Source organism: Prinia subflava, chromosome 2, assembly GCF_021018805.1.
Source record: "Prinia subflava isolate CZ2003 ecotype Zambia chromosome 2, Cam_Psub_1.2, whole genome shotgun sequence".
NCBI classification, from domain to species: Eukaryota; Metazoa; Chordata; class Aves; order Passeriformes; family Cisticolidae; genus Prinia; species Prinia subflava.
Genome location: NC_086248.1, coordinates 48,597,609 through 48,618,952, shown reverse-complemented (window position 1 = coordinate 48,618,952; position 21,344 = coordinate 48,597,609). Strand labels below are relative to the sequence as shown.

Sequence of the window (21,344 nt, the reverse complement as noted above, 5' to 3'; positions counted from 1 at the left end):
AGACACAGTGATTTCAAGGAAAACTTTACAACTTTGTCTCCCTACCGATGCTCAAGATAGTTTTGCAGGCACTTCAGCAATCTTTCTGTCAGTGGCCTCTCACAAGAGAATCCAAGAAAATTCAGAGATTTCCAGGGGTTAAAAAAAAAAAAAAACAAAAAAAGAAGAGAGACAGAAATAAGGAAAAAGCAAAAATGGTGTCTTCACAGTGTCATATTAAATATGGTCAGCTCTTTACCAATTTTCTGCCATGTGCATTTCTTCTGATTCTTCACGCCATTTCCAACAGCTCCTCTTGCCACAGCACCAACTGTGCTCCTTATTCCTCCATTGCCAATCTCTACTTTGTACTAAGACCTGTATAATTTTCACAGATTCTTGAATAGAAGAGTCTTTAAGTAAGAGGAACTCTACTTTTCGTGCAACCAGTTATTTTTCCCAATTTTTCCTGCAGCCACAGACTACAGTGGCACATGGAGTAATGCTTACAGCAGCTGTCTGTTATCCTCTTCTTTCTGTGCTACTGTGAGGTCCTTCTGGCAGCAAGTGCAAATGGCTGGTGACAGCCTTTGTCAAAGATGGGCATATGTATTTTTTCTGGTGAGCTTTGTGTTCGGGCTGTCTTTAGAATCTGCCACCTTTTCATTAAAAACAAAAATGCTTCTCCACTGAGACACCAGGACCCAAGGACTTAGAAGATTTTCAGTAACAATTCAATTAGTTTTCTTTAAAAAAAATCTCCAACCTAAAAGAATCAGTTCCAAATTTACAGCAACAAAAGTGTGAGGGTACCCAATTTGGGTGCATACCATAAATTAGTTAGAAATTATTTGCAGGGGATTACTTGATTCAGGCTAGAATTTCAGAGATGCTGTAATCAGGAATCTGAGATTTTAATCTGGGTATCTCTCTCCTTAATACAAACCATAGCACTCTCATGAGCCAGATTTGTTGCTGAAGACATTGATGCTAATTAAAAAATTTCCAAATAAACCCAACTTTTACTAACTGTTACAGTCTTAAGTCAAATATTTTCAGCCTATATTATATGAGGAGAATGGAACTTTCATTTTCATTCCTCATTCACCTTGTCCTAAAGGAAGTTTTTCTCAATTTCGCCCCCATTTATTTTATGTTTCCCTTTCAATAAACCAATGCTTAAGGCTAATTTGGAAATGTTGTTTATTACTTGCAAGTCTACTGGTCCACAAGAATGTAAAAATAAAATTCTATGTAAAGGCAGGAAAAATATGCAGACAGATGCAGGTATCTCTGAAATGAGGTGAAATGATGTTTGTGTTGGATTCTGACACAAAATATTTAGCTGGTGGAGGAGCGAAGATACAGAGTGAGCTGTGGTGACACAATTTAAGTGTCAATACAAGCTAAATCCATTCTGGTAATGGTCTAGGCCTAACAAAGTGAGTTCTTTTCCTTGGAAATAAGAAAGTTAGGTTTGTTTATTGTTCTTTAGACTTTGAGGGAAGTTTACCCAAAAATTTGCCATCCTAGTGAGACAAAACTGCTGACTAAACAAATATTTGACATGTTTTTGCATCTGCTAGCCTGTGTTAGTTACTGATCTCTCCCTGTCCTAAGTGCTGAGAACAGGTCTTTGAGCCTAAATCACAAGAGAACAGGATTCCTGTTTGATTAAAAAGGCAGGTGAAAATGCCATATTTTCAGTTCATGCTTTGAGTCTTGCTCCCCTTCTGGCTGAGGCTGTACTTAGCAAAGATGGCTGGTTGCTATACCTTTCCTACTCTTAGGAGGTTTTCCCAGGGAGGTGGAGAGTGCAGGTTTGAACCCACTCCATCAGAGAAGGGAGCTGTATGCAGGTTTCCCTCCTTCTGTAGAAAAGCTCTGATGCTTGAGGTATTGCAGACTGCAGGAGGAAAAGGCATGTAGGGAACCTTATGGTGAAAATGTGGCCAGGCATTTCCAGGAATACAAAGTATGATAAAGGCTTTCCAAATTATCAGTCTGCATTTAGTTGCCTAAATCCCGTTCGAATATCTCTCTGAGTATGATGATCTGTCTCTTTGGGACTCAGTCCTTCTCTGTCTCCATGAACAGTTACAGTGGGAGAATGAATTCCTCAGAGCCTGCAAAACATTGGTGTATAATGACAGCCTGGGCTGTCCAAGGTAACTGTTACCTGAAATATGGCTGAGGGTCTGGTTTGTGTCGTTCCTGGGCCTTATGGTAGCAACACCATCACCTTACACAGGGAGAGTACCTAAAATGTAGAGTACCTCAAAAATGTAGAATGTAACTTGGGATGAACTATTACCATTACATTTTTCCTGAAGGCTGTGGGCAGTGCATGGAAAAAGCCAACAGCACTTTGTGAAAGGTAGCAGCTGTCAGAAGACTTAGAGAGAAGGATGCATCACTAACCTGTTCAGCTGGATTAGAGAAATAAGTGAAACACAAGTCTACACAGGAGTCTGCTTTAATCCATCACTCTATTTCATGAAGCATCACACAGCATTTTCACCAATTAGCATTTGATAGCAGTTTAAGTAAGGGCCACAAGGTTATTTAAGGAAAAAGCCAACAACCTATTTCATCATCACCGAGTCCTCACTTGGCAGCAGTGCTCTTGGAGGGCTTGGGTAGTACCCAGCAGTTGCTGAATTATTTGAGGAAAATCGTGTAAATCTATAATCCAGTGGTAAATCTGCAAGACAGAAACATACCACACCTGATTAGCAAAACAGCATGTATCACATAAAAAATAAGCTTGTAGTGAATAGCAGTACTTAAAACCTTGAGCTGTTTGCTCACTGGCATCAGAATTCAATCAGATTGCACGATTACACATTTATTTGACATCTTCAGCTGTTCAAGGGATTGACTTTCAGAGTTTATTGAATTGCAGTAAATGATATTCAGTTCTTTGCTGAAATAATGCTAGTCAGAGAAAATTATTTAACTAATGCTTATATACTAATTAAAAATCGTTGTTGGGCCTAGATGCAGTTTTTCTCCCAATACACCTTCAGGTTCATTCTTCAATTTGTCACCCTTTTATCTCAGCAATCTAGTCATAAGAGGGCTATGCTTAAAACAAAGAATCAGTTCCTTTTTTGTTTTTCATGGCTATTGAAGCAAGATTCCTGAAAGGCACCCGCTCTTAGACCTTCTTGCAGTCCAGGGTTAACAACATAATTTTTTATCAAGTATTCTTAGAAATTTGCACTTGTAACTTGATGTACTCATCACTTCCAGTCTGTAAAGAACACTGAATGCATTAAAATGGCTCTGAACAGTCAACGCTTTCACTTCTGTAACATTTTAAAAAGTCTCCGCTGCCAGCAGTGATCCGCCCACCCTCACAGCCAAAAAACTGATACTTCCCATGCTCACCTCATACTCAAAGTTCAAGAAACCAAATTAAAAAAAGATATAAATACAACTTAGTTCAAGAAACAATTCCCCTTCCAATAAATGAAAAAAAAAAAACAACCTCTCCCCAAACAGGGTGAGCTCCTTTCCAGGTTGTCTATTTAGAACCAAAGTAAGGAATAAAAGCGATTATTCAGCTCATCTGTAGAATAACTTATGATTTTCAATTTTGTTTTTAATTTGGAGTAAATTTGGAGAAGAGACATCCTGTCAGCTCAATAACTTCTACAAAACAGAAACCCACAATGTTAGCAGTTTCGGCAAAAACAACAGGAAATCCAGTTCTGTCTCACAACTGATTCGCAGGCAGGCACCAGGACAGCATCCAGGTCTGCAGCTTTAAACTCATATTGAACATAACACAGCAAGAAAATGAGTACTTAAATCAAGCTGAAAAATCAGATAGAGGCTGGAATAGAGTAAGGATAGGAGGAAAGTTAGTTGGAAGAGAATTATTTAAGTGGGTGATTTCAGCTTGTCAAAGAAGTTAATTTTCTCATTTTGTCTGAGTCAGGGAAATCGCTGGAGCTCATTGTGAGCATGGCAGAACAGGCAGATGTTTTCCTAGTATGCAGAAGGCTCAGTGGATTTACTGGCTGCTGAGTCTATTTATGATGCTCTGTTTAACACAAAGGTTTCAAAAATTACAAAACAAATTGAAAAAGAAAGCAAGTATTTCCAAATATCTTTACAAGCTATAAAAATCAAACATCATAGAGTTACTTTTATAAAAAAGCTTTTACTAGCTTAATAGTCTAGCAATCTGGAAGTTCCCAAGAGCCATTTAATCCAAGAGCAGCAAAAATGGGGCAGACTTGCTACAGAGTTGCTTATTGCTGAGGAAAAAAATCAGCTGGATCACAATGTAATTTCATTGGTATTTCTTGGTAAACTAGCTTTACGGAATCAGCTTAAACACCCAAACCCTTCTATACACAATGCAAAAGGCTCTGAAAGAGAATATCCCATTTTTAGATATTCACACCCACATCTATCAATTTAAATGTTGATTTTGTCTCAGCCAGCTAACTTTGGAAGATGACTAGAAAATGTCAGTAACCACTTTCCAAAAGTTTGACACCCCCGCCCCCAGTATTTAATAATAAAGCCAATTTTGCGGGAAAAAAAAAAAAAAAAGTTGCTTATTTCCAAGGTGTTGTTTTCCTAGTGTTTTTTCCGCAGTAAATTCTTCAGGGTTTGCTGTTGTACATGCTCAGAGCTGCTGCTTTAGTGGTAGACTTTTGCATCTTGGCACCCACTTCTCACCTAACCCTGATGGAGTGTCGTAAATTAGGCAGGGGGCAGATATGTAGTCCTCTCTGAGGTACAGTTTGACAGCAAGGCTCTACTGAGTCCTAACCTTCACTGATAATGAATTCAGCACAAAACTCGTCCCGTATTGCCACTATGCTAAAAAAAACCTAAGTAGACTTAAACAAATGGAACAGCCTGAGACTGGAAGAAGGAAAGAGCTGACTCTACCCAATTGCTTGAGAACCACAGTCCCAGAATTTTTCTAGCATTCTTATGTAATTCTATCAGACTAATTTTTTTTTCTTTTTTTTTAAACCAAAGACAAATAGGATGGCCCTTTAAGAGCCAAAGACTCCTAGAAATCAGACATGAAGGGTCCCAAGAGGGTCTCAGGAGTACAGAAGGTCCTAGATCTATAGAAATGCCAGTTATCAGATGTTATCACCCTGAGTTCCTGTCCCGCTCCTCTCTTTGCCCCCACACCAGCCTGAGTGCAAGTGAGTGATGAATACTGCTTTCCCTTATGGTGACCATTCAGTGTTACTGGCATTTCCCACAGCTTGGGCAACCCTCACAGGGTTTATGGCTTAACTTGAGCTCAGAAGAGCTCCTGTCCTGCCCTGCCCCCCTTACAGGCCTCCAGCAGCACTGGTTGGTACTGGATGATACTACTGTGTTACTGTGATCCAGTTATCCAGACCCAGTATTAAGTGACATTAAGTACAACACCATGTTCTGATGCTCAAGTATACCCATATCCATGCGTGTACTTAGGAGTTATGGATGGATTTATATCATAGTAACAAAGCTCACAACATCTCACTGTCTCATGTGCTATGCACTTAGTGTAGGCCAGCTAAATTAATGCCACAAGCTTTTATCAGAGGAAGACTTGGAGTTCCACCCACAAGCAACAAAGAGAAACCACAAGAAGAAGGGAAAATGTAATATTCTCAATGAGTGATCAGAAAAGTATTTGAGTAACTGAATGGAAGACAATTTTAATTTAATCCAGACACAGGCCTGCTTGATAAACTTACTACTCTAATTCTTTAAAATTTCCTTGAACAAACCAATACATTAAACAAATAAAATCTTAACTAAGCACTTTATATGAATGGCATTGTTTTTGAATTAGAAACACAGTCCAAGACTGAAACATATTTCTCCCAAAATACACAGCAAAAATGTCAGGAATCATTTTTCAGTATTGACCAACAAAAGCAAAGCCAACATTTTTTCATCATGACACCACAGCAGCATCCCCGGAATGAGTGAGAAGCTCTACCAAAAGCAGAACTCCCCCTCCCACCCTGAGGTCTGCTCCCTGCCAGTGAGCAGGGCTGGCGCCAGATGCTGCAGAAGCCTCCTAATAAACAGCAGCGTGGTGTTCTTAAGTGAAACCAAATATATCCTCCTGATTATCACCAAGGAAAAGACACAAGGAAAGAACTAAAGCCTTGTCAGTGATACTCATGTTTGAAGAAAAAATCCTTAAACTGCTTAATTGTGGCAGATTTCAGAAAACACTGTCGGAGCTCTATCTTACATCTCATCATCTGGGTGAGGTAATTACAGGGGCAGAGGAAAAACTATCAGCTAAGTATAAATTCTTTTGCTTTTACAGGATTTTCCATAATTAATGCTAGCTTAGAAGCTTTGTCACAAATCTTTCCTTGTATTTCAAAGTCACTGCTGAAAGAAAATATTAATTTCTTAATGACAACAAGTTCTAATAATTATTTCTTAGCAGTGAAGTAAGCACAATTGCTACAGGGGAACTCACTGGTTTGGTTGTGCCTTTGAGTGACCTGACTTGCCAGTCTGTTGGGAACCTGTAACAGGTGTTGCTTTTTCATAAATACTACATGTTTTTATCTCCTGACCCATCTCTGTTTTGTAACAGTCAAAGCTGTACCTGTACTAAAAGCTCAGGATGTGAGACAGCATACTAGAGGCAAAAAGAAAAAAACCCAAGGCCACAAGTAGATTTATCTGATAGCAGTTATTTTTAGAAAAACTTCTAAGGCTGATTTTCCTAAACTGGAGGTCAGATGTTTGCTGTACTAAAGCAAAGCTCCCAGAAGAGTGAAGTCAGCATGAGAAAAGCATTCCTTCTGTCAATTACATGAAAGTCAGTGCTGCTGTCTGCATAGTCCATAACTCAAAAGTTGGAGAGGAGAAGAGTATGGGGAAGGGGGGACTCCTCACTATCGGTCTGCTCCACAGGAGAAAGCTTCTGAGTTTGGTTATAGTTGGTGATACAAGCCAGTGTGGTTTACCCCTGGGCATGCAGGAATAAAGACTAAAACCACTCTCAGTCAAAGTGGAGGTTTGCTGCTATACCTGCTCTTACATAAGAACTTTTGCCCACACAGGTGTATTGGTTGTAGATCACACCTGTGGCACTGCCAGCAGACATTTGTGGCCTGAGCTTGGCCTGAGCAAGAGCTTCATTGCCACCGAGGTTTATCACTGGTTACTCTCCTGTGGTATCTAACACAGAAGACAGTGCCACTGGAGAAAACCCAAGAGGCAAACTGCAGGGATATGAGCTGCAGCAGCTTCACTACCAGTTTGGCAGATGGACGAGTGCCTGGGGAAATGGAATGACTGTCCCATTGTGGCTGCTTGTGGTGTGCGATTTTACTGCAATTATCTTGGGAATAACAAGTCACATTACTTTGGGTCTATCCTATGGCTGAGGGACCACTGACCCCTTCCTGAACAAAACAGCTGTGCACAAGGCATGCACTAACTCGCAGCTGAGCCTGATAAAGAGTCTGCAGTGAAGGAAAGCCTTAGAAATTCCTTTGCTGTTGCGGGTGTTCATGAGAAAACTCATTATTTCTAAGGGAAATGTCTCTCATTTTTGTTTTAGTTTAAACAGTGGTTTTTGAAAGTCTTGTAAGAAAATAGCACTGCTTGATCTGAAAATGATCAGAAGAAAATACTGGACTATAATATTTTTAGATATCTAGGTGAAGACTTAATCTAAAATAAATTTTGAGAGAATGCCAAGATCCTATCAGGATGTGTTAGTCTTTCAGGGATCTGTTAATTAGTTTCTGTGTGAATGACCATTCTGGATCTTAGAGCAGGAGGAAGGGCTTCTGAGGTAGGTTCGAGAAGTTAGCCTGGCAACAAGCAATTGCTTGAGGTGACAGGCAGTTCTGACTGATTAAAAAAAAAAAAAAAAAAAGGAAAAAAAAAAAAAAAAGAAGAAAAAGTTGCATTTTGAAGTTCCTGTGAAGGAACTATATTAAGACAAACACAGAGATGATACACCCCTTTACTTTCATTCTGAGGTAAACTCACCAAGATCAACCTTCCTCTCCAAACTCATGAGATGGGTTAATCTCATCATGTTCCCCTCTCTTGTAAAACAAATGTTTTCTTTCCCTTTCCCTGATTTTTTCTCTGGAGGGGTGACAAACATTGTTTACCTAAAAATAAAAATCTACTCACAGACACACATGAAGACAAGGCCTATATAGATTTTTGTGCAAGTGTGACCATCTTAATCCAGAGGCAATATGTTAGGCAACAATCCAGAGTACATAAATGCTTCTAGCAATGTTTTTTGTACATGTGAGGTTGCAGGTTATATATAATTTCAACCTGGTCAGACAAGTATTTTCAATACTTGGTGATTTACCTATTTTCACTAGTTTTCACACTCAAAAATTATCAACACTTTGTATTACAACTAGGGTTTATAAAGTATCAATCTAAACCTACCCCATAAGCCTGTGATCCAGTCAAAATCCAATTATAGCTTTAATTACAGCCTGCAAATGAAATTATGCTGCCTGAGTTCAAGGACAACTTTAAAGGAGAAATGACTGAGTGGTTCCCCCTTTTCTTAATGAGTTGCTCATGAGTTCTCCCTTTAATCTTTTCGAGGTGCCTCTACTTTGACATCTCAGAGCAGAATAACGATGGCAGGAACATTTTTGTCAGCTATTGGCTAGGAAGTAATCTTTTGGGTTCTGCATGATTTGACACAGTCTTCAGGGGCGCAAGTCAATACACCTTTCTGGAGGAGGAAGGAAAACCTGAACAAACTGTAATACACTGAATACTGTCCTTTTTACATTGAAAATTACTATTAAGTAGTCAAATCCTGTGGTAAAGATGAGGTCTAAGACCATTTGGGAAGTAACTAGGTCCTAAAGATTTTTTATAAACTAGTCCTGATTTATTGAACAATATTTTTTATGGTTAAAATGCTGTTTATTGTTGGTTTCAGCTGTAGTTTTCAGCTGAAAAAAATAGATGCCTAATATCTGTTGGTTGTGTTCAGCATGTTTTTTTCTTTTTTTCCTAAAAGGAGAACATTGAAGCTAGTTTCCTGGAACAGATGAATCAGATTTACATTATCTAATGCTTTTCAACTGACACATAGATCAGATGCTATTTATACATCCAGAACACATATCTTTATTCTGTTATCTTTGTTATCTGTTTTTTTTCCTTGTATGAAACCTCAGGGCCAGAAAACCTCAAAAATGCTACAGTTGTGTATTTACACCAATTTTCCACCAGGTGTAAGAATACTTTTTTTTTGCATAAAAAGTTTAATTATAAAAATGACCTCTTTGGCCTTGTAGCAGCAACTATTATTTGTAACAGCAAATTGCCAAAGCAGTTTAAATCCTCAAAGCATTTTGATGAACTTAGTCTTTAGATGCTATTTTATGGATACAGTTTTACACTGAAGTTGGAAAGTAAAAGCACAATTGTAAGATAAGGCATTCAATATGAAAGGTTTCTGCTAACTAGCAATGCATAACATAGATAGTTCTATGTGTTTAAGGGAATTATATATTATTGTATCATTTGAATAAGAGCACAATTATCAGTCTGGTTACAGCAGGGACCAATTTAATTTTAAAAGGAGTAGGATTTTACATGATGTAATGTCAATGAAAAAACATAGAACTAAGGTGCAAAAACATGAGGGGTTTTTTTGTTTCACTTCAGCAATAATTCCAAATGATGCTGTTGAGGATACAGAAATCAGTATATGGCTGATTAGTGTAGTATATGGCTGTAATATATGGCTGATTAGTGAAATTCATGTCTTCCATTATAACAGTTGATTCCTCCAGGGCATTCACCTTTAAAATACATGTGGAAGATGGTGTGTGAAGTTTGCAATTTGTAGCTGATCTCTGCTGGGCAGACCTGTGTATCTGTGACCTACACATTGCCAGTTCTGGAGCCCCAGCCACGGCTGCCTTGAGCTTTCCATTGTGCAGATAATTTGCAGCTCTAAGCAGAAACATGAACTTCTTTGTCATGGTTCACTGGCAATTTTATCATTATATTTATACAGCAAGCAGACTGACGACTCAAACTCCTGCAGAAAGTGGCAGGGTACAGATCTTTAGGCATCTTTAAAGGGACAGCTTTGGTTAATTATAATAGAGATTTTTTTTCTGTAGTTCTAGCTAGTTGAAATAACAATAAGGCATGAATAAAAACTTATGCAGCTATATGGGCAAACCCTGATACAATTTCATATCGCACACAAGATTTAAAAGAATGCATTGTTCTCATGCATGACACTTGGTTATCAAATCTCCAAAGTGTGAAATGAACTGTCTCCATAAAACATTTACATTTGCACTGATTCTTTGAAATGAAATTCTTTTGAACTCCAACATCCCTCAGTCTCCTATTCTTGCTTGCAGCAGTTTTTAATCCTTCAACAAACTTCACCATTAGACAAATTTAAAGCATGAGGTTAAGAATTATGAAACTAGAAAAAAAGTTTTTTATGTTCTTCTTACTAAAGTTTAGAGCTCCATTTTCTTAACATTTTCTTTGTAATGAAGAAAAAAACCCAAGCCCATACCAGAATCCCCTCCACAGCTCTAGAACTCCTCATGGAATTTTTTGAAGTGTGACTTTTATAAAAATACCTAACATAGTGAGATTGAAAGGCAAAGCATTAGCTTGAAATATGAATCTCACATTTTTGGATCAAAGTACTATTAATCAAAAAACCTGTCTGAAATGGTACTCTTTGAAATTGTTGAAATTACTGTTGGAATACCTATATGATGCAGGAAATACCATTATTAACATGGGGATCTGGAAATGTGATCACATGGTCACAGAGCAGTGGGCACTGTCCTGGAAGGTAAAGTTCAGATTATTCAGGTAGGAAAGTTAGGAGTAATCCTCCTCTACTTGGCTCATGCCTAAACTTCTGGAGTGGAGAAGGATGTCCTTGAAACTGGTTTATGCAGAATGTCTTTTTTCAGCAAGACCCCTACACCTTTTAATTTCCATGTGGGAGCTCTAAAGTAACATTCCCACGGTAATGGATCCCAGTTTGGAAAATCTGTCTTATGATATCATTGTCCTTTAAAATGCTCAAAATCTGTAAGGAAGCTGTAAATGAGGAGAGTCTCAAAGGCAGAAAAGTGGAGAAACAGATGGATTTTGTGAGTGAGGCATGTAGAATAGGAGTAGGGACAGTGGCTTCTACAATTTTATTAACATGTACATGTACTGTCAATATAGCATATATCTGATTTCCTCTCCAAACGGATGGAAGTACACAGAAGGTATTGTAGAAGGTCTCCACCAAGAAAATGTCAGTTTCTCTTCAGGAACTCTTAGGAGAGTTTAGATGATGAACCATGGTGCAATAGTCTGCAACTCCAGTAATACCCTCCTTGCCAGAAGCAAGATTAAAGTTCAGAACTTCTAATGTGTCTTTGAACTGGTATTGAGTGAGTTACTAGTATTGAGTAAGGTTGAAAAGTTTTTGGAATAATCTTTTTCAATGTAGTCTTGAGGAGTAAATCAAGATGTTCTTTATGCACAAATACTCATTGCAGCCAAATGACAAGAATCAATCTTAGTCAGCAGTGCAGCCATCGGCCACATTTTACCAAATATTTTTGCATCTTACAAACTGTTGGCATCCTGACTTGTACATGGCACTTACTACTGCTCACATAGGTGTACAAAAGCCAGGTCAGACATCGTTAATAGAGAAGCCCTTGTCAACCCCCAGCTCACATGAGGCTGTAGCGAGGTGGCAGCATGTTTAGCTAGGTCAGGCTGAGCAAGGTACTGCCAAGGCTGAGACAGCTACACAGTCAGCACATCCCTGGCTGGGAGCTGGCTTCATGTGGCCAGCATGGTGGCAGCCTGGCTGCACACTTGGGCTCAGGGGATCTTGAGGAAAGGTCTGAGTGTTTGCAACTTGGCCATGGAAAGTCCTCTGCTGGTAATTAAAGCAGATGAATGGGAAAGGAAAAGCTGGAGAACATCAAACTTGCATAACCCATTTCAATCTCTTCTAGCTAGTTATTCCCAAATAGCTGCAGCTAAGATATGACTCACAGCTGCAGCCAAAAACTTCAGGGCTTGGCAAAGCAGGGGTTCTCACAGCTTGCTGTGATAGGAGTCAGACAAGGTATTCAAGAGGAGTCAGGAATTCCTTAACATCCATAATAACATCTGCTCTTCCACACAAACAAACAAGAAATACCGCACTCCATAAGAAAGCAGAGATGTTCTTGTACCTTCAAATTTGAGTCTGCTGTCCGGCGCACAGCTGCAAGTTTAAAACATTATTTCTCCCCTGTCCCATAGCTCTGGAGTTTAACTTTTACAGACATGATCCCCTGGCCCAGCAGCGGTTCAGTGCAGCGAGGGACAGCACAAGGCATCTCTCCTAATGGAGAAACAGGCTTTGCAAGGCTCCACTGCTGATGACAGGCAGCTATCCTACTCACTAAGATATACCTTATGGGTTCACTCCCTTTCATCTGTAGCTGGAAAGCTCGTCATACATTTGTGGCTGAGATCCCTTGCTTGTGCTTTAAACTGAGCTGTGGTTGAGGGGGAGCTGGCTGGGATGCAGAGTTTCAGACTGTGGCTGGCTGTTTTCTCTTGGCCAGCACTTCCAAAGCAAGCCACAGTATAACCCTGGAAAAGGTATTAGATGGGAGTTTTGTGGAAGTTATCTTTCTGTTGGCATTTTCCCTTGGTATGTTTGGGCTTTGTGCTTTAGGCTGAAATAGACTGCACAATGGCACATATCAGAAGCATAAATAAATTGTGGCAGTCTGTGATTGTTCTGAGATATCCATACAATGTAAATATATGTGTAAAATATGGTTGCAAAGTGTCCCACTGTAGAAGCCACTGCTGGGCAAGCCTGAAATACTCTCTTGCAACAAACCTTTTACTCCTTAGTCTTATGCATGAAGCAGGCAAAAGATGCTGAATGCAGGGGCTAGCAAAGTAAACGCTTGTTGTGTTCTTAATTCTTTTAATAATTTGTTTATTCCTTTAGGTGTGGGTATGAACAAAGTTCAGTAATGCAAAATGATAGATCGAGCACATCTTCATCACCACTTCATAATCCACTGGTTTGTACTGCAGCTGCAGAGTCACAGAGCGCTGATAGGGGAAGTGTAACAAGCCAGATCAGTGAGAAACTTTTTTGTAAGTGTAACACCGCCAAGTAATTTTGCATGCTGTTTGTTTCAAATGTATCTCACCAGTGAAAGCAGAAATAGCAAATCACAGTGGGGAAGTGGGGACCAAGTTCAGGAACTAATATACAGTCTGGTAAATGTTGCACCCTATCTCTAACAGAGAATCAATTAAACACCTAGTATTTACAGACACAAACTAACCCCCTAATGTATCAGGCAACAATTAAAAGCAAAAACATCAAAGTTATCAATGGCCACTAGTGCTAAGTGTTGCATCATATGGACAGAGTATTTTGAATGTATTTTACACCCCTGTAATCTCAAAAACAGATCTACAGCACTACAAACTTACTATGAATACTGCATGTTTACTAAAAAAAAAAAAAAACAACCTCAAACATCTTCCTTACCTGCTATTGCTTCCAGACTAGGGATTGCGATAGTGCTGTAAGTGCTAATACATTTACAGGACCATGTGTGAACTAAGGTCTCCTCTGCATTTTCCAGGCCTGGCAATCTGTCCATGAAGAAAGAGCCCCACTGTTTAGACACAAAGTAAGGAACTTCGAGCTGATCTCCCTGAAAGAAAAACAAATAAATATGTAAGTTTAACAAAAAGAGGAATCTTTATTCATATACAAGCTTTAGTTTTAAGGTGTGTTTTGAGTTTTAGTTTAAAACTCTAGTGTTTTTCTGATTCTCTGGGAAGCCTGTAAGCATTGTATCTCAGGAGCAATGTGGCTTCAAAATATAAAGACAATAACAATCTTCCCATAAATCCCCAAGTTCCTGTTTATACAATTTATGGATTCCCTAGGACATAAAAAAGTGAACATTCAACAGTTTTTTAAACCTTTTCAGAAAACCCCTTCTACTTTCCCTGTTTTTCTGATAGTGTGACTTGCTTGCTGCGCTTCTCTGCTGGAGAGGCTGTGTTACAGCTGGGATCTCCTCCTGGGGGAAAAGGAGCTTCCTGATGCTGGGTGGAGTAACTGCAAAGTAACTGATAACACATCTTGCCACCTGTGTTATCTGTTTCTGAGCTGAGGAATGAGGGAAAACAGAGCCTCAGAATCCATGAGAAACATTCAGTTGCCAAAAAAATTGTGGAATATTAATTTTTTAATGTATGTTTTCAGACAACAACATCTAGACTAATTATGTTTTAAAGAAAGCATTAAACCAGCATTGGGAAAACTGACTTTTTACTAGTTCATCTTGAAACTTGTTATATACTGCCATGAGCAATCAGAAGAGAACACCAGGACACATCTACAGAAAGATGAAAAATGGGAAACAGAACTACACTATAGAAAATCTGTTAAATTCATTTGTGTAGAAATTAACTTCTCAGACCTGCAGAGCACAGAACAGATACCGTAGTTTGTGCCTCCAAGTTTGTGAACTTTTGTATTTTATTTTCCATTTAACCCCTCTCTTAACAGTTTTGAGAATCTGCTGCAATCATTTGTGTTTATCACAGAAGCCCCTATCTTTTAATAACAAGGAAGCTGTTGAGGAAGCTGAATAAACCACACCAGTAAACACAGAGCCACTCTCCATGAATCTGCATTGCAGTTTTTCCTCTGAGTACAGAGGAGGGGAAAGTACTGATTTCAACAAATGCAGACATTAATTTCTGTCTCTGATGGAAATAAATTGGAAAAAAACTCCTATTTTTTGTTTCAAAAATCAGCATTTAGCTGAAGTCCTAGGCTTTTTTTTTTTTTTTTTTTTTTTTTTTTTTGTGCCTCGCACAAAGGGTCAGCATGTTACTTTCTTTTTATTCCCCACTAAATCTTCTCTTTCCATGACAATCCCAGGACTTTACATCATTTATAATTAAGTGTAGATGCTCCAATGAATTAAAATCTGTTTGCCAGCTGGATGATACATTCAGAAAACTCTTAAGGCTGTTACTGCTGTTCAGGTGATTAATCAAAACAACAGCTCCAGTACTGGCCCACATAATCATTTGTACAAAAGACAGGGCCCTGTTTATTGACAAGAGGAGATACGTGAGGGTTCTGCTTTCTGAAGTGGATGGTTAGTTCAGCAGACAATTAAAAATGTAACCTGAGGAAATGAACTGATTTTTGCGGAAATTTGATTCTAGAGAGGGTTTTTCTTTGTTATTAAGGAGGAGAGAGTTGAATTTTGCATTTACAACCCAAGCCCTTGGTGAAATCAAACTAGTTAGATTGAGACTTGTCACCAAGTTGCCTGGTGCAGAACTCCCATCATTTTTCTGGCTTATCTCTACATGACAGGGCAGGCCTGGCAGGCTAAATCCTCATTTAAAATCTGAAAAGAGCTGTCAAAACTTTGAGCACATCCCTAGGAAACATCAGACATTGCTCCCCCTTCCATCTCTAACTGATGCCCTGAAGATGTCCTTATCTCACCTGCAGCACACATCACAGCCTGCAATGAAAGACAGACCACACACCATGAATCTGTACATCCCTGAAATGAGACAAAAGTCTCCTCTTACTGTGGCTACTCACATGCCTGGAGGCACATGCCCAGCAGCAGGGTTGAGGAGCTCTGGAAGATGCATCAGCCACTCCTGCAGTCCCCAGACACAGAATTTGCTCTCACAGCAGGACAGTAGATCCTGGAAAGTGCTGGGCAATCCCTCTTTCCCATGCAAATCTCCCAGGCATATTGGTTTGCTCTCAGGCATATTGGTCAGACAGCAGCAGGTCAGATGTCGATTGTATCAGCTGAGGGTACAAAGCCTCGCAAAAAAACCATCTACACTTCAGAGAAATAGAGATGGTACCAGAAATTCCCAAGTTCCAGGGCCTTCCACAAAGTCAAAACACCTGGAGTACTTACTACCACCTTCACTTTGCTAACTCTAGACAAAAAGGGCCTGTTGACAGAATAGACAGAGTCTGTTTATAGGACCCTTGAGTAACACTGATTTCTTATTACCTTTCTAAAATACAAATTAGCAGGGAGCCAAGCTCTGAAGTTTTTGTACATCTGGTAAAGAGATGAAAGAAAGAACGATGTAAAGGAGACAAGAGCTGTTACAAAGATGGAGCCATTAGTATTTTTAAGGGCTTTATTTAGATGCAGATTTGCCATCTACGCCATCATCTTTGTAGCAAGTATAGAGCATGAGGAATCTTTCATGGCATCTGATATGGGTGATGGTACTGATGATTGTATGCTTTGTCCTGAGGTATCAACACACCACTGACTCTTGATGACAGAAAAAAATAAATGCTCAAAATACAGTTGTTTTGGTGTAGCAGAGATGTTTCTGTCAGCACAGCTGTGCTGACCACAACAATGGGATGTCCCTGAATCACACACCCATGCTGGGTGTGCAAATGGACGAGCCAGCAACTGGTCTGAATTTTTTTGCACAGAACCTGCCCTCCTACACATCATGCAAATATAAAACATTTCACCTGTGATTATTGCACCTAAACTACAGCAGGGATGACTATAAGCAAATTTAAAATAAAATGTGCTACACTTCAGGATATTGCCCTAAGAATAATGCTTTAACTCACCAGGCTTCACAACAGCACATCATGTTGTCCCTGAAAGTACTGTTAGATTTGTGCCAAAGATAAACAGAAATAAAGAGACAAACAGAGCCAAAAGGCATAAAGTAAATAGCCTTGTCTATGGTAACACCAAGGGAATTAATGGAAATTCAGGGGGATAACAGCCCTGACTTCCACAACAAACCAGTAAAAATTAAGTTTTCCCTTCTAACTACAAAATTATCTTCTACATCCACCAATTAATTCTTTGATTTCTGCTCCATTCATTCATATAGCCCAAGGTTTTTACACACTGACAGCTCCTCTGTAATAATTTTCCTTGAAATCCTGGGACAAATTCCATCTTTCTGTTGAGTTTCCTATTCATTGATGGAACTGATCACACATTTAAAGAACAGAATGCAAAACCAAAGCCTCCAGCCAAACAAACCAACCCCCAATTCTGGAGGGAGGGAAACCTTGTTTCAACACAATGCCTTGTATTTTTATTCACCCTGCATGCTGCAATTTACTTAGGAGCCAAGTAACTGCATAAATAGTTTTAGTTTGCTATTCTCTTGCTTATTTGGTTATGACTCACATACTTAAAAGAACTGCAGTTGTTAACATAATTTCCCAGTTATGTGTATCTGGCTTATATCATGCATTTAATTGAAGAGAAAAGACAAAAGCTGCAAATAAAAATGGAAATCACAAGTCTCCCACTTGGTGTGTGAGGAGGTCGTTTTCTGTCCCTCTCTGTTAGTGATGAAACACCAGTCAAACAACTAAAACCAGATTTTTGTCATTTCTTTCAAGAAAAAAGATGCAATTGACAATTAAAGTAATACTTTATTATTTTAATACCATTTTGTAAAGAGTGATAGCATTGAGAGTTGCATCATGAATTAAGTCTTCAGTCCCTCTCTGTACACACAGCATGGCATGGAAAACCTACAGTAGTACTGTATTTTATTGTGAATGAATGCTAAGGCTGATTAACCAGATGAAATCTAATCTGTTTGTGACTAATTTTCCATCAACACCTGACTTTGTACAATCCTTTGAATTGGCTTCTCTCCATTCTAAACCAAAGGGTTAACAGGAGAAGTTCCTTGGGGGAATGAAAATAAAACTCTCACAGGCTTGTAAAGGGAGTCCCTTTGAACCAGTCCTGTTAAGTTAGTGGTGTCCAGTCAACTGCAGAGATATGGATGTGACCTGTTGTTCAGACTCCAGTGAGCAGCATGGTAATGAAATAACACCACTGACCTGCCACGGCCCCCCTGGTTCAGGTTCCTTTAATCAACGCAATTCATTTCTCCCTTGCTTCCTCGCTGTCATGGGTAGCGGATGTAAACGGAACAGGGGTTGTGAGTGGTAGGTGCACTCTTTCAAGAAGGCTACAGTGTCAGTGAAATGCCAAGCACCTGTCTAAAAGTCTCTATTTGCTGCTTGACAGCTGCTGTGATAGAGAAGATGGATCTCGTGAGCAGCTGGGCAGAGGTGTTGCAACAAGGGAAAAGCAAATCGTCATCGTGGGCTCGGAAACACAATAATCCATTACTCTTTCTTTGCACTTCCAGGAGAAGAATCACTTTGTCTTTTTGTTTAAAAATGTGTGCTTCAAGAGCAAGTATTCAACATGCTTAAGAAATCATGTTGAACAAATCCCCCAAACCTTAAGTTTTATGCAGCAATGCAACAGAAACTCCAGTCAGAGAATGAACAAATTTATGGAGGATATTGAGTTATTTTTAAAGCACTAACTATTTAAATCCGATTGTATTAACCTAAAAGTGCTACTAGCTCTTCCTCCTTCACCTCCCCTTCCTACTGAGAAACACATTCTCTTGATAGGATATAGGATTTTTTTGACTTCAATTTTTTTTCTTTTACAACCCAGAAAAAAGCCTAAACATTAAAGCTTACATTTCCTCATTTCAGTGACTGAAATGTGCTTGTCTGGCTTTAGTTTGGAAATCAGGACAGTGGGGGAAAATATGAGATATGACTAGTAAAAAAATAAGATATAGATATCACATCTATATTGTTTTAGTCCCATTGAAGATATCCTTTTCTCAATTAAAACCAGGAGCTTTTATAACACGTAGATTAAAAACATACCAGGTATAAATGCACCTCCCAAATCTTCTCTATTATTAAGTTAACTTTTAATCACAAAGAGTAATTATTTAAGAAGAAAAATAAAATTTAGTGCTTTACAAAAAAAAAAAAAAAAGGTGTGAAAAGCATATGTATTTCTCAGCAATTAGAAGAAAATGACCTATTTATTTATTAGCATATGAAATGAAGAGACACTCCAAATGGAGAGTGACGCTTCACTGTAGTTCCTTCCTACATGAGAGATGCTGGAGGACAATGCTGCCTCATCATCCATCTCAGTGCTGTGTCCTATCCACTTTGCTGTGTGGCAGCAGAGGAAAGGATAAACCATAGTAACTTCCCACCTTCTGTGGGAGAATTAAAGGGTGACAGCAGTGCTAAGGCCCTGCTTCCCAACTGTGATCAAACTGAAAATCATATTATTTATCTGAGGTAACTATCAGTAAGTCTGCACTGGGCCAGATTTTGAAGCAGTCCCTCTTATCTGAGCACAGCTGTCACCAAAATAACAACCTGTGAGGGAAGGAGAAAATTAAAAGTTCTTTGTATATAAGGAAAGCACAAGCAAACCGTATTTCACACAGAGAGAATGCAGCCTTCAAAACAATGTAATAAAAATTCCTCTGTGTTCACAGTTGGCCACAACACACAGGGAAACGTCATGAACTCAGCAGAGTTCAGGCATTGGACTTGTGATAAGTAGGCATGAAATTTCTCCTCGTGGGATGGAGGGATCTTGTTACTAAAAAGGTTCTTGCTAAGGGGGAGCACATACAGCCCCTCTTCTGAGATCCACGGCTTAGCTCCAGGCAGAGGTGCCATGTCACCCATGAATTGCTGAGCTGGGACAGAACAGCATCCTCCTGGTAAGACAAGGAGGATACATCTGTTGGGGGATGCTGATGCTGCCACCACCTTGGTAGGACAAGCAGGTTCATTCTCAGTGCAGGTGACATGAGGTTTTTTTGTAATTTACTTTATTTTGTTCCAGGAAACATCTGCAGGAACCCTTACCTCATATTTTCCTTTCTTCTCCAAAGGCTCAGCTTCAGCCTTTGCAGGCACTGTACCTTTGTCCCCTAGAAGCTCCTCTAAGATGAAGACAGTTTCCCAGCTGCTGTAGTGACGAGCTGGGAAAATATCTGAGTGCATACTGTCACCAAAATAAACAACCTGTGAGGGAAGAAGAAAATTAGAAAGTTCATTGTATGTGAGGAAAACACAAGCAAATTGTATTTCATAGAGAGAGAAAAAGAGCCTTAAAATGACCTCATAAAAATTCCTCCATGTTTACACTTGGTCAAGACATGCAGAGATCCTATTAGTGTCAAGTTTGGGGTTTTATCTTCAACCAGCTCCATAAGGGAAAGGCTGGCCCCACACACCCTCCCTGCTCTTGCCCTCCAGGGGCATTGGAAAGGGATGCCTAACTGGGACCAGCAAAAGGAAGTGTGAGTTTTTTGGCTGACAGAAATAGCCTGATAGGAAGCAGTAGAAAGATTACCAAAAAAAAACCCAAACTGGAATAAGTTTTAGACTACACTGCAAACAAGACAGAACATTCTTCTTGGTGACTCAAAACCCTTCTGTGTCCAGGGAGGAATTTACTCACTACGAAAAATGTTGTAACACCATCTTTAGTGGCATTTTCACCTATCCAGACCTGTACTTAACATATTCCTAGTTTTCACTGGTGCCATCTTACATCAATAACTTAATGAAAGTTTGTCTGGTGAATTATTGAAAACAGGGTATTTTTAGAAAGATTTACTCTCACTTGTAACATACCTTGGGATCCAACTTGCCAGTCATCTTCTTCAGTAGATCATAAAGCTGGATAGCATTACCTTGGGAATACCAACCAGGCTTATCCAGTGACAGCAGAGCCTCCTGCTCCTCGTCATTTTCTGAAATCACCAAGCCAAATTGCATGCTGTTAGTGAGACCAGCCCATCCTCCTGTACCTGTGAGATGGGTGAGAAGCTGCCTGTGCACAGCTGGTCTATTTTGACATTACACCAGCTCCAGTGTCTGGCTCAAGTTCTGGCATTGACTGTGGATTCAGTCAAGGTGTTTGGTAGCTGGGGGTAGGCAGACATTTGTGAGAAAAGAAGCAGCTGAGCCTTGTGTGCACCAGCTACAGAGGAAGACCTAAGGAATTAAATTTGTGGACTTTGCCACCAAAACTTTGCAGCAGGAGGCCACACAGACCAGACTGATAGAGCTGCTACAGATGAAGGGGAAACCATGAGATAAAACAGACAGTAAGAGACAGCATGTACCTTGCCACGCATAAAAATGACCCACAGTTTTTAAACACTGATATAAACCAAACAAAACAGACTGAAGTTGCTTTTAAGGGTGTTCATCAGCCTTAGATCAGCACAAACAATGAGCAGTTCCAGTTATCATCCAGTTTTGAAGAAATGATGAGTGGACAAAACCCCAATGTTGCTGGTGGTGGTATAATCCACATGGACATGTACCCACCCTGGCAGTGTCAGCAAATTAGAAAAATCAGTAGAAACTGAAACTCCCTGGTCATCATCCCACTCTGCCATAGGCTTTGTCTCTG

At 39.5% G+C, this 21,344-nt stretch overlaps 1 protein-coding gene across 1 annotated transcript in view; it reads right to left on the bottom strand.

Annotated features, from left to right (window-relative positions):
- Positions 1–2,439: 2,439 nt before the first annotated feature.
- NT5DC1 (5'-nucleotidase domain containing 1) overlaps positions 2,440–21,344 on the bottom strand; it is a 123,531-nt gene continuing 104,626 nt past the window's right edge. The window contains exons 9-12 of the mRNA XM_063389842.1: positions 20,558–20,676; positions 19,784–19,942; positions 13,547–13,715; positions 2,440–2,683 (exon numbers count right to left, since the gene is read on the bottom strand). Coding sequence (XP_063245912.1) covers positions 2,565–2,683; positions 13,547–13,715; positions 19,784–19,942; positions 20,558–20,676 — 566 coding nt within the window. The 3' untranslated portion in view covers positions 2,440–2,564. The remainder of the gene's footprint in view (positions 2,684–13,546; positions 13,716–19,783; positions 19,943–20,557; positions 20,677–21,344) is intronic.